The sequence below is a fragment of the Sminthopsis crassicaudata genome, chromosome 4 (genome assembly GCF_048593235.1).
Source record: "Sminthopsis crassicaudata isolate SCR6 chromosome 4, ASM4859323v1, whole genome shotgun sequence".
NCBI classification, from domain to species: Eukaryota; Metazoa; Chordata; class Mammalia; order Dasyuromorphia; family Dasyuridae; genus Sminthopsis; species Sminthopsis crassicaudata.
Genome location: NC_133620.1, coordinates 361,749,020 through 361,760,773, shown reverse-complemented (window position 1 = coordinate 361,760,773; position 11,754 = coordinate 361,749,020). Strand labels below are relative to the sequence as shown.

Here is an 11,754-nt window from a genome sequence, read left to right as displayed (position 1 = left end):
CAGGAGCTGTTCACAGCGGTTCCCTTGGATCTCCCAGTATCACCCTCCTCCCCCCTCCTGTCCCAGTCCCCACCGCCTGATCTTGGTACAGCCGCACGGCGGGGCGCTAGGGAGCCCGTTCTTTCGCCCTATATGGCCTGGGAGTCCCAGGCTGCAGGGGCAGGGTCTGAGCGCAGCTCTCTCTGCCTCTCCCAATCCTCCTCCCCCCAGTCTCCCCTAGTCCCAGGCTGGCCCCTGCATCCATAACCACCGGACTCGCGGGGGGTCCAGGGCCCAGGCAGTCGTTTCCCTGTGGCTGCAGCTCATGGAGTCGAGGTAAAGCTTCCGAACGGCAAAGCCGGGCTGCTCAGCCTTTCTGCATTTCTCAAGCTCTGTCGCATCCCCGGCTGCTTTGTGGGCCGGCTTTCGTAGCTGAGAGGTTGAGGTGGGGGAGGGGAGGTAAACTGAGGCAGGCCGATGCGGCGTCTGATGCGCCTAGTCCTAGCTGCCACCTCATGCCTTGGTTTAGCATCCTCAGTCTGTGCTATTCTTAGGCACAGAGAAACCCAACGTTAATTTCGGCGTGAGGGACCAGCTCTGGCCCTCTCGGGTTAGGAAATGAGAAGAATGAGCCCAGCCCTTCCTGGGAAAGCCCCGGCCGGTCCTTCTTGGAAGAGCTGGTTAGGATCCCACTGAGGCTGAGGGAGCCTGGCTTTGCTTCCGGGCTTCTTTTCTTCTACGGTAGAAACCGATGGGGGAATTTGCGCATAGTTTCCGAAAGGAAGTTGGGGGTGCAGGGGGAAAAGATTTTTCCTTTTTAATTTAAGTGGGTGAAGGGTCACCTATCCGGTGGCTCTCGCCACGCTTCATCCATGTGCCTTTTGACTGGATCACGCAGACTTCCCCTTTTTATGCACTTTAGAGCAAGAAGCTTTGTCGTTTAAGAGTAGGGAAATAGAATTTTAGGAGTTGCTATTTCAAGTCCTTTTAATGATTTTCACTGGAGTGAGGACCAATGTTGATTGATGACTTGAGTTTATAGACCGTTGGGCTTTATTTGTAGCAGAAAAAAAGGGGGGAAACTTAATTTATCCCTGAATAAAAAAATCCTCTTTGGCATTTTCTATTCTGGTTCCTCCACCTATTCCTTACTCAGTCTGGGCTTCTAGCTTTCTTTCTTTCTCACCCTTCACCCTCACCCAGAAGCTATAGGGTGAAAATGAAAAAGAATGGAGTTGGTCAGATCTGCCAGGAGAATGACAGGTTAAGACAGATTAATTTCTTTGTGATAAAGAGTATTCAATCAACTGGTTGTCTGGGAATTTTGCTCCTCCTGGGAGCTTTCTATCAGCACCCCTAAATTAAAACCAAGCTTTCTACCATCTTCTAGATGTGTTAGGGTTGAATACTTGAGAAAACAAACCTGTGTGGAGACAGAAAGGAAGAAAATGAAGTGCATGGTTGGGCCTGCTCTGTTCTGTGGCTTATTCAATTTGGTTTTGCTTTTCTTTATTCTTTACACCTTCTTTGGTTTTCCAATTTGAGAAAGGAGCTGCATACTACTGAAATCACTGCCTCCAGGTTTGTGGGTGGTCTTTTATTTCCTCCCAGTGGCCTTTACATTTAATCTTAAGTGTAACCCAGCTTTCTTTATTTCCCATAATTCACTTTTATTCCACAAAAAATGTACTTCTATTTTTCATTGGATAGATTTGTGTGCATGTATTCAAGAACACAAAAAGTCCGAAAAGTCTCATTTGACAAAAGAGTAGTATCCTGTTTTCCCAATTCACATACTAACATACCAAGGATACTATGGTACATACTTTAAAGGGGTAGGTTGGGGGAAGGGGAAGGACAAGGAAAGTATTTCTCAAGTCATAATAATAGTGAGGATATTTACATATAAGTAAAACATAGAGTTCCATGTATTGAATGGGAGTATTTTCAGTGAAAACATTTCATTAGACTAGGGTTTCTTCAAAATGTGTTCCCACCACACTCCTACCAGAAGCTAGCAATATTAAAAAAAAAAAAAAAAAAAGTTGCTGACAAAAATTTTTGAGATTTTCCTTACAATAAGACTATATCAAAATTCCTGGGAATTTTTTTGGGGGGGGGTTAGAAAGTGGACTAAATTTTCTCATTTACTCCAAAAATTACTTTATTCTATGCTTCCTAAGTCAGCATTTATGATTTTTTCCAATATATCTTAAGTCCCAAAACATTCCATGACCAAATTAGGAGACATTATATTAAATTGTAATTTCTAGCCATGCACATAATAAGAAAACACTAAACATTCTATTCGGTTGTCCACAATGGAAATTTCATTGTTATTTTGACTTTGGGTCAGTTTCCAGAATAGTTAGGCTTCTACAACAACCAATGGGTTGTGAAGAAAATTCAGTCTACTGCATAATTTACAGTAGGCATTATACTTGGTGTGCTAAAATCTAAAGATCTAAAAATTCTATTTGAATCCCACAATGACCACATTTGTTTGCCTACCACAGACACAATTTTCAGCCACTCCTCTTCCAAACTTTTTTTTACTGTGAATTCCTGCAGTATTTCTTCCAGGATCATATAACTCTAATCCCTGTGATTTTTCATTTTCTCCTATTTCTCTGGATTTTTCCTCTGCTTTTCCCTTGAGATTTTGAGATTGATTTGCACTGTACTACTTTTACCCAAAAGATGCATAACCCATTTCTTAACCATAGATATATTATGTGATTGTTTTAACAGTTTAAAAACAATACAAGGCTTTTTGGAGTACTCAAACACTCTACATTCCCCATTAACTTCATTTTTTTATGTTGTAGCACTTGCTGGAACCATTTGGGGAAGGGAGAGGGTCGAATTGTATGAGCCATTAGGCCATTATTTTAATGAACAATTTATAGTCTGAATCCGTGATGATAATGGAAGTTGTTCTTAAGGAAATGTTCTCTCAAAAATGTCTCAAAATAAAGGACAATTAATATGTACAAGTATGAAGCATTCATGGCAGATAGATATTATTTATAACAGATGATTGGATTCAAGGCTAATTTATTATTCCTTGTTAAAGGAAACTTTTTTGGTGGGTCAAAAATTTTCTAATTTGAAATGAGGTAGTATGTCTCTGAGAAACAAAATTGTTATGGAGTATCACTTTCCGGGCAAGATAGAGATAGTATTAATGTTACTGAAGCAAGGACATTCTTCTTACTAATCCTCTGAGATCCTTTATGATTTGCAAAGCTGCTTTCGGAAAATACCCTACTTTAGAAAGAAGGAGCTCAAGAACCAGAACTAATCTGCTGATCTTGAATCTTGATCACTCTCTCCTCCACACACCCATCTTTTTTTTTTTTTTTTTTTTTTTTTTTTTTAGCCTCAGTAAGGAGAGAGGCATTAAATGTTATGAATAGTATTCCTCTTTAATTTTGTGTTTATTTCAAAACATAATGTATCAGGTGTCTAACTGTGGGGTAGGGATGATATTACATCTATCTAGGCAGCTGCCTATGTAATATACTTTAGAGAGCACTGGATCACTCTCCCCTCCTCCTTTTTAGCTCCTTTCCTTCAAACTGCCATAGTGCTTTTTCATTATTGGAGATGTGTTCTTTGGATTCACACATTATAATCTTCAGAAATCTCTTTAGATTGTAGAATTTAGATTCTTGGGTCCTGGGAGGGCCAATAGGTGATATATCTGCTATTCACATTTCATTGTGAATCAGTTTTTGTAGCAGTTTTCCATAGCTGCGTGAGAAAAGAATAGAGAAAGCACACAGAAGTTGGTTTTTTTTTTCTTAAACTTTAATCCTTAATATTAAAATCCCCTTTCTCACCTCCTTATTTAAAAAGAACAGATATTCATAATCAAACAAAATTAATTCCAGAGCAGGTACATTTTAATAGGGAGGAGGGATGAAGATGGAGCAGCCTGGAGGGAACAAAAGGTTTTGGAGAAACAACAGGAAGGCTTTGTTCTGGGCAGATTGGACAGAAAAGAAACAATGGCACCCACCAAAGAATGAAGAAGTTCTTTAAAAAGGGGGGGGGGAGTCAAATGAAGGATTAAACTGTTCACTTCTTAATCCTTTTGCCTTGATTAAATGGTCATCATTTAACCAAATTTGGTTTTGTTTTTTCTTCTACAGGAAGGTGATACTTTTCTTACTGAGGATAGAATATTAGATAACCTGTAGAGTATATCAGTATCTATGGTAGAAGTGGTGTTTTTGTTTTGTTTTGTTTTGTTTTGTTTTTAACCACAACACTTAAGATCCTTTCTTGATTTTTATTTTTGTGTGAGAAATGTTTTTTCTGTATCAAATTTAATTCTATTTTTATTCTAATTAGTCCTAGGTGCATATTTTTTGGGGGGGCACAAGAATGGAGGTTTGACATTGGCAGGAAGTTGGGAAATAACAACACACTTGTTTTCAAAACCTTTCCTCCAAAGCAATGATGCTGAAGTTTCCAGCAAAACCCTAGATGTACTTTTTGAAGGGGAGAAAAAGAAATATTTTAGTTCAAGGCTTGTTTATCTTTTTTGTATCATGGATTCCTTTTGCATTCTGGTAAGACTGATGGGGATGTACCCCTTCTCCAAATAATGAGTTTAAATGCATAAGGTAAAATATGTGGGATTACAAACAAAACCAATTGAAATATAGTTATCAACCCCTTTTTTAAAGCGTTAAAGGACTCCAGATTAAGAACCCCTGCCCAGAAGGAGAATAATTGATAATCTTATGTCATATCTTTGTTATCCATTAGATAAAGTTAAGTTATTGGGGGAGGGTGAGAAAGTGAGAAGAAAGAAAGAATATAGTATTTTTTCCCTTAAACTTTTTTTTTTTTTTAACTGATGCAGTTGGGGTTAAGTGACTTGCCCAGAGTCATAAAGCTAGGAAGTATTATGTATCTGAGACCAGATTACCAGAGTTCAAACATACATCATTCAAAGTGGAGATAATATAAATCATTCTGTGTAAATCCATAATGTCTCATTGTGTTTAGAAGAAAATTAGGACAATTTGTATCCTTTTCTATGTGAGGGTCTCTATATTTCTAATTGTGGGCCAACAATAATATAAACTTTTCTTTTAGCATTAATCTTGATAGTAGGTGGTTTTAACTCTCCTTACTCCACCCTAGGTTGAAAGCTGCCAATTTAATTTAACCTCAACCATCCTGGGGCATTGCCATTTACCCTATAAAATTGTTCCTTACAGGGTGTGCTTACTTACAGATATGTTGTTATGTCTGAACTTAATGATGTGTTAGATTTTTGGACGCTTTTAAAGCACTTTTCCCTAGAGTATAATTATTTTCCTTTCTCTTAATAAGACCTATATGGCAACACACTGGTCTCAAAGGAAATTAGCAAAAATTATTTGAGGGATTATCAGGAGCCAAAAATGTTGCATGAAGTCTACATAAATACATGAGAGAATACTTTAAAAGCATTTTGCTTCACTTCACTATGCAATTCTCTTAACAATTAATTTCCAAACAGAGTAGTAACTTCAGTTTAACAAATATGTGTTGACTGCCTGGCAAATGACTAGCACCTCAACCAATCTAGGTTAATCAAACTGTGATCAATTGTGCAGGTGTGCAATCTACATAAAAATTCACTACTGAAAGCTTTGCATCATTCTCAAGACCACATGCCCTACTTGATTCTAAAGTGGATGTGTTTGGTTTTATCTGTGCATAAAATAGGTTTTGTTTTTTTAATAGCTTGGGACCCAAATGCTAGATCTAGCTTACAGTAGCCTAAATATGTTTCCTCAGTTTGAACTGGTAACTGTCATGTGAGGCAAGCTCCTGCAGATTTCCTCCAGGATTCCCTTTAGACATGGGAGAGTCTTGTTTATCTATTCAGAAAGCCAGCCTCTCAAAAGAAAAGACGTTCTATGCTAGATCAACTCTCTCAAATTGTCAAGTAAACGTGTCTGAAGGAAAACTCAGCTTAATGATGGAATAAAAGAAGAGTAATGGGTACTCCTGGTGAGGTTTGGAGCCTACCTCATTTATTCATGCAGGGAACAGAGGACAGTCCACCTCCTAAGGTTAGGCTTGAGCTAGCAAAATACCTGAGGGTGTTTATATGGAAGGGTGTCTATCCTGAATATTCTAATAGAAATCATTTAAATGCATTATCTTTCTTTGGGTTTTAATATCCAGAAGAGTGCCGTATGTATGCATTTGTATAAGTTTAGAAAAGCACATTTGATGTTGGTTGGGGAGAGCTTGTTTTTTCTTTTAAATGAACAAAAGGAACACTTCGTTAAACAAACTATGTTACAAATATTTTGCTATTAATTTAGTATATATTTTTACTGTAACTTATTTTTTCCAGCATTTATTGAATAAATAGGTAACATTTATTTAGCTAAGATTTGCAAAGCACTTTATACATCATCTCAATTTGATACTGACAGTATGAGAGAGATGTTAGTATTAACCTTTCTTTACAAGTGAGGAAACTAAGGCTGATAGAAGTTAAAGTTACATAGCAGTGTCAAACTACTAAACAAACATTTGAGGCAGAATTGGAACTTAGGTCTTCCTGACTCCAAGTTCAATACCACTTACTTGCTTTTTTACCATAACTTCTTATAGTTTGGTTTTGAAGGGAGATATTTCTAATCACCACCTCCCTATCTGCCAGATACAAGATATCCTTATCCTCTCTTCACCTTTGCTTTCCTAACAAGATGTCTGTTTTTGTTTTTACTAGGTTTATGAACCATCGGGCCCCAGCCAACAGCCGCTATAAACCTACTTGCTACGAACATGCAGCTAACTGTTACACACATGCAGTGAGTATGCTACTCAGCCAGCCTCTAAATTCTTCCCAGTGACCAGAAATGGAGTTCTTTGTATTATCTGAAATACATAACTAATAGAATTTGCAATCTGTGAGCCAAAAAGACACTGGCAAAATTATGCTTATTTACTCTACCACGTTGTCAGTGTTGAGTCACTTTGGAAACTGCAGTCCTCTTTCAATTAAAGGGACTTATCCTGGCCTTCTCTGTCTGATGAGGTCTTTACAAAATGAATAATAATGCATCCTATTGATAAAGAGAATTATTTTAAGAAGAATACTAACTCTAAAATGAAATACTTCACTTTTTTCAAATGTGCTTTAACTCCTTTTTTTGGCCTAAAATAGTAAAAGTTATTGGGAAACTATATTTTCCTCAGAGACCCCTTAAAATTCAGTGCCTACTTTCAGACGGCAGACTGATCCAGATCTTTTGGGTCCAAGATAATTTTATTTTCTCTGCTTAGTTGGCATGGGGGTTTATTAAAAAAATGTTTTTGGATGAAAACAGCACAAGTGAAACTAGTTAAGCAAATACCAGGCACTTGTGAGGAGGCAATAGGAATTATAAGGCTGGGAACTAAAAACAACAGTGTATATCCACTTAGAGAATAGGAAAGGGTATTCAATCATTTTAGCCAGTGAAGAAAAAAATGCACTGCCTTATCGTTGAAGTGAGTGGATATCAAAGCACCAGGATTTTTACCCAGAATGATTTCCAAAACATAAATGTTTGGCCTGGAAAAGATGTCAAATAAAGATGAATTAGATTTATTCTGTTTGGGCAGAAAGAGCAGACCCTGAGTTAACCATGGGGTGAAGTTTTAAAAAGAGATATTTAAAGTTTGATGTTAGGAAATTCTCCTCCCAAAGCAGACTTATCCAAAAGTAGAATAGACTACCTTGTTTCTTTTCATTGAAGTTCTTTGAGAACAGTCTGGATAGCTACTTGTCTTGTATGTTCTAGCTGAAATTCCTATTTGGATATAGAGTAAGCTAGATGGCTACTGAATACCATTCCAACAACAAATTCTTTGAGTCTATGAAATCCTTTCCCAGTATGTAATCACCTGTGTTCCTCTCAGGAAATGTGAAGTTTCCTTAACTCCTTAACAAACCACCTTTTATGATTGGATTATTTGATCCTCAAGTATTCTTATTCAGTAATGGTTAAGTTTTTTTCTTTTTTAAGTCATTTGTTCATTGATCAGGATAAACCAAACTTCACAAAGCTTCTTTTCTATCTGTGTTAAGACAAAGATTAAAGTATTGTTACCTAAGCTGTCTAAAACAAGTTCTACTAGAGATATACTTGGGTGTCCTTTATAGTTGGATATAAATCATCAGTTAAATGCATGTTATTATTAGAAACTGGATTTTAACACTTAGTGCAATAGAATATTTAGTTCCATTAGATCTATGTTCTCTCCCAATAAAGATACAAAATTCTAAAATTCAAAAAGATACCCTCTTCAAGAAGATTGTTCCTTAAAGTTGGTCCCATAATAAGAATGCCATGGCTCATGATACTCCAATGTATTTTGGTTTTGGACTGGGTCCCAGTTTCAAGAGAGTGGTACATTTTCAAGTAACAGGATAGGTGCTACCCGGCTTGTGGTTTCAAACTTCCTTTCAAATGCCATATGGCTTAACTTGGTCCCTGTTGCACTAAAGATTGTACAATTTAGAGCTAAAGAGACTTGAGAGATCATGTAGTCCAGCCCCTTTGTTTTATAAAGATGTAAATTGTTCTTTTGTTAGAAGTAAGGAGGTTCTTGCCCAGACCTATCATTTTATCTGGGTCAGGAGCCTCTGAGTGAGGAAAATTATCTAGTTTTGGAAAGTTGACTGATGCACTGAGTGTTTAAGGGACTTGCTCAGGAACACATAGATATTGTTTGTTTGTCATTTGATCTCAAAGAGAACCATGGCATCAGGGCAAAGATGCCATGACATGCAAATGAATTGCATTGAATGAGGGAGGGCTATGCAGAGTCACCTGCCTCAATTTCACCTCCAGAGCCATCTGGATCCAGGGGCCCAGATATAGATCAGGATGACTGGAGATAAGTCTGGATGCAGTGGGAGACCTTGGCCTTTTTAAAGTAAGGTCTTCAACTGGTCTCAGTTTGACTGAGGCTGCACCTATTCAGTGATTAAGGCTAGGTAAGAAATGAGTCAGAGAATGGTCTCTTTTGCTTAGTCAAAAAAAATAATATATATATATATGTGTGTGTGTGTATATATATATATATATATATATGTATATGTATGTATGTATGTATGTATGTATGTATGTATGTATGTATATATCAGTCTGGGAGAGGAAGACCCTCAGAGTTTCCAGCCAAAACAGAAACAATTGCTATTTATGTTTACTCTGAGTCAATCAGGAGCCAAACAATGACAAAATGGGGCTCAGTCAATTCATGAAAGCCAGAGTGATTTAGGTTTAAACAATGGTCTTAAAAAAAAAGTCTAGCAGTGATCAAAATTTATATTTTTCTGAAAGGGTATGATATCCTATGGACAGAGAGAAGGGAAGGGAAAAAAGAAAGGGGAAAAAAGAAAAGGAAAGAGCTATGTTGCCCAACTGGCCAGTTCTAGTTGGGTCCCCAGTGGGGCAATTCCTATTACTACTCACAGAGGTTGTTGTTTGTCCATTATTCTAAAAGGAGACTGTGATATCAGGGAGGTCATGCCATGTCATGAAGTTGAACACTTGCATGTTTAAGGGACTTGCCTAGGGACACATAGCAAGTATGGGTCAAAAGCCAACAGGAATTTCTAGGCAGGCTTTTTAGTCACTGTACCTCCCTCCCCTTTCTCACATATGTAGAATGTACCCAATCATTTTGAAAATGTAATTGATTCTGATGACAGCTATTTACTAATAAGCCACTAAGAACATCTAGGCTGGGGTATAATTGAGTTGCCAAGAATAAAATGAAAGTTTAGCTTATAACCTTGTTTGGACATAAATATATATTAGCTTCTCCATATAGAACATACTGATGAAAAATACACACAAACTTATGTAGCTTATTTATGTGGTACTAACCAAGGAAAATAATCTTTAGATATATTTGTGTATCAAAATAAGCAAAATACTAAGTTTTTGAAAAGATAGCCTTAATGGTACTAGCAGAATTGCCTTACTTTAGCCTTGCACAAAAAGCTAGTATGTATATACAGACTATTAGATAATATGAATTCTGTACAGGTTGTGTTTATGGTGAGGCTAAAACCATTGTTAAAAATATATTTTTCAGCTCTTTATTCACTCCCAACTTGTTATTACTTCTGTAAGTTTCAAAAGAAAAACCACAGACTCATGCTATATAAATAGAAAATTCGCCCCCACACTGAAGAGTTGAAGAGGAAGTTGTTCAGTTAAACGGGAAATCCTCTCAGACTCGGAGAAGGGGTATGACCTCATGTTCTATGAGGTGCATCAAGTTTAGATGTTGCAGTAAGGGGAGTTGTGTTAGAGAAGCAGTGGAAATCTTTACAATTTATGTGCAGAATTAAATTTTTTCTAGTTCAGATATTAGGTTGTTTATTTCCCTTGGGAAGTAAGAAATAAAAGACCCATATGATATGGATATTTTAAAAAATCTGGGTCAGGCAGAGAATATAGAAAATGAACCAGAAAAGAGAATTCCTTCTACCTCTGAGATTCTAGTCTCTCTTAACAATGGCATTCCATAAATGGGCTTTAAGGGAGAGCTTTTTCATATTAAGAGAGAGGCTGTTAAAAAGCCTTGTTAAAAAGACCCAGAGCTTGACAAAAAGACTTACATAGTACTACAAAAATACTATTTGGGGTATTTTAAGCAAGAACTTTAAATTGAGTCTAGGGAGTAGGATGAAGTCTAATCACAGTATTTAATTTCATAAATTAGGGTGAGTAATATAATTGCCAGACATTGAACATTAATAACAATAGCCAATTCAAGAATCTTCAGTGCTATAGTTTTTGTTCTAATTATCCAAAAGCAAAATTTATGTCATTTTGAAGTTTTATTTTTCTGATATGGATATGAACACATAGGAAATATATAGAAACAAAGTTCTACATTCAATAAAACCTAAGTATTTATCTGTGCTATTTCCATAGCTCCTCATTGTTCCTGCTATCGTAGGCAGTGCCCTCCTCCATCGGCTATCAGATGACTGTTGGGAGAAGATCACAGCATGGATTTATGGAATGGGCCTATGTGCCCTCTTCATCGTTTCCACAGTGTTTCACATTGTTTCATGGAAAAAGAGTCACTTAAGGTATGGCAAACAACCTGTTCTTTTAGTAGATGAACCCATTTGGACTGAAAATCTACTGACAAAAATAAGATCAAATGATGCCATTTTGTAGGCAGGAAAAAATAATTATTAAATGACCTCTTAGCCTAAAAGAGCCAAATCCCTATTAAAAAGGGAGTTTCAAAAGCAAGATGACTAACCAACATGAGAAACAGTATGGCCTGGCAGAAAGACTACTGGACTTGTAATTAAGAATACCTAGAGCAAATCCAACCTTGGATACTCATCAGCTATGTGACCCCAGGCAACTTACTTAACTCTTTTGAGCCTCAGTTTCCCCATCTGTATAATGGGGATAATAATACCTATGTTTTCTGCTTTGTAAGATTATTAGATTTTAGTAAACTAACCGATCAACAATCATTTATTGGGCATATTTCAGGTGCTTTGCAAATCTTCAAATGTTGTCAGTGATTATTTTTATTACCTATTGATTTGTAGGACTTGTCTAAATAGCCCAAAACAACCAACTATTACAAAATGCTTCAAATAAAAACAAAATTTAATTTCCTCTGGGTTAGATATTTTTAGTTATGAATTCAAGATCCCACATTCAAAGTTTTAAAGGAGAAAAATTCTGAATTTGAAATCTTCAAGTGAAGGGCCTACAAGCC

General features: G+C 36.9%; 1 protein-coding gene across 3 annotated transcripts in view; it reads left to right on the top strand.

Moving 5' to 3' along the window:
- MMD (monocyte to macrophage differentiation associated) overlaps positions 1 to 11,754 on the top strand; it is a 106,288-nt gene that overhangs the window by 82,751 nt on the left and 11,783 nt on the right. For 2 of the 3 annotated variants that reach the window (XM_074261840.1, XM_074261841.1), the window contains exons 2-3: positions 6,731 to 6,812; positions 10,941 to 11,101. In XM_074261840.1, coding sequence (XP_074117941.1) covers positions 6,731 to 6,812; positions 10,941 to 11,101 — 243 coding nt within the window. Of the gene's footprint in view, positions 1 to 113; positions 316 to 6,730; positions 6,813 to 10,940; positions 11,102 to 11,754 lie in introns of those variants that run through there. The other variant, XM_074261843.1, reaches the window with a different exon arrangement.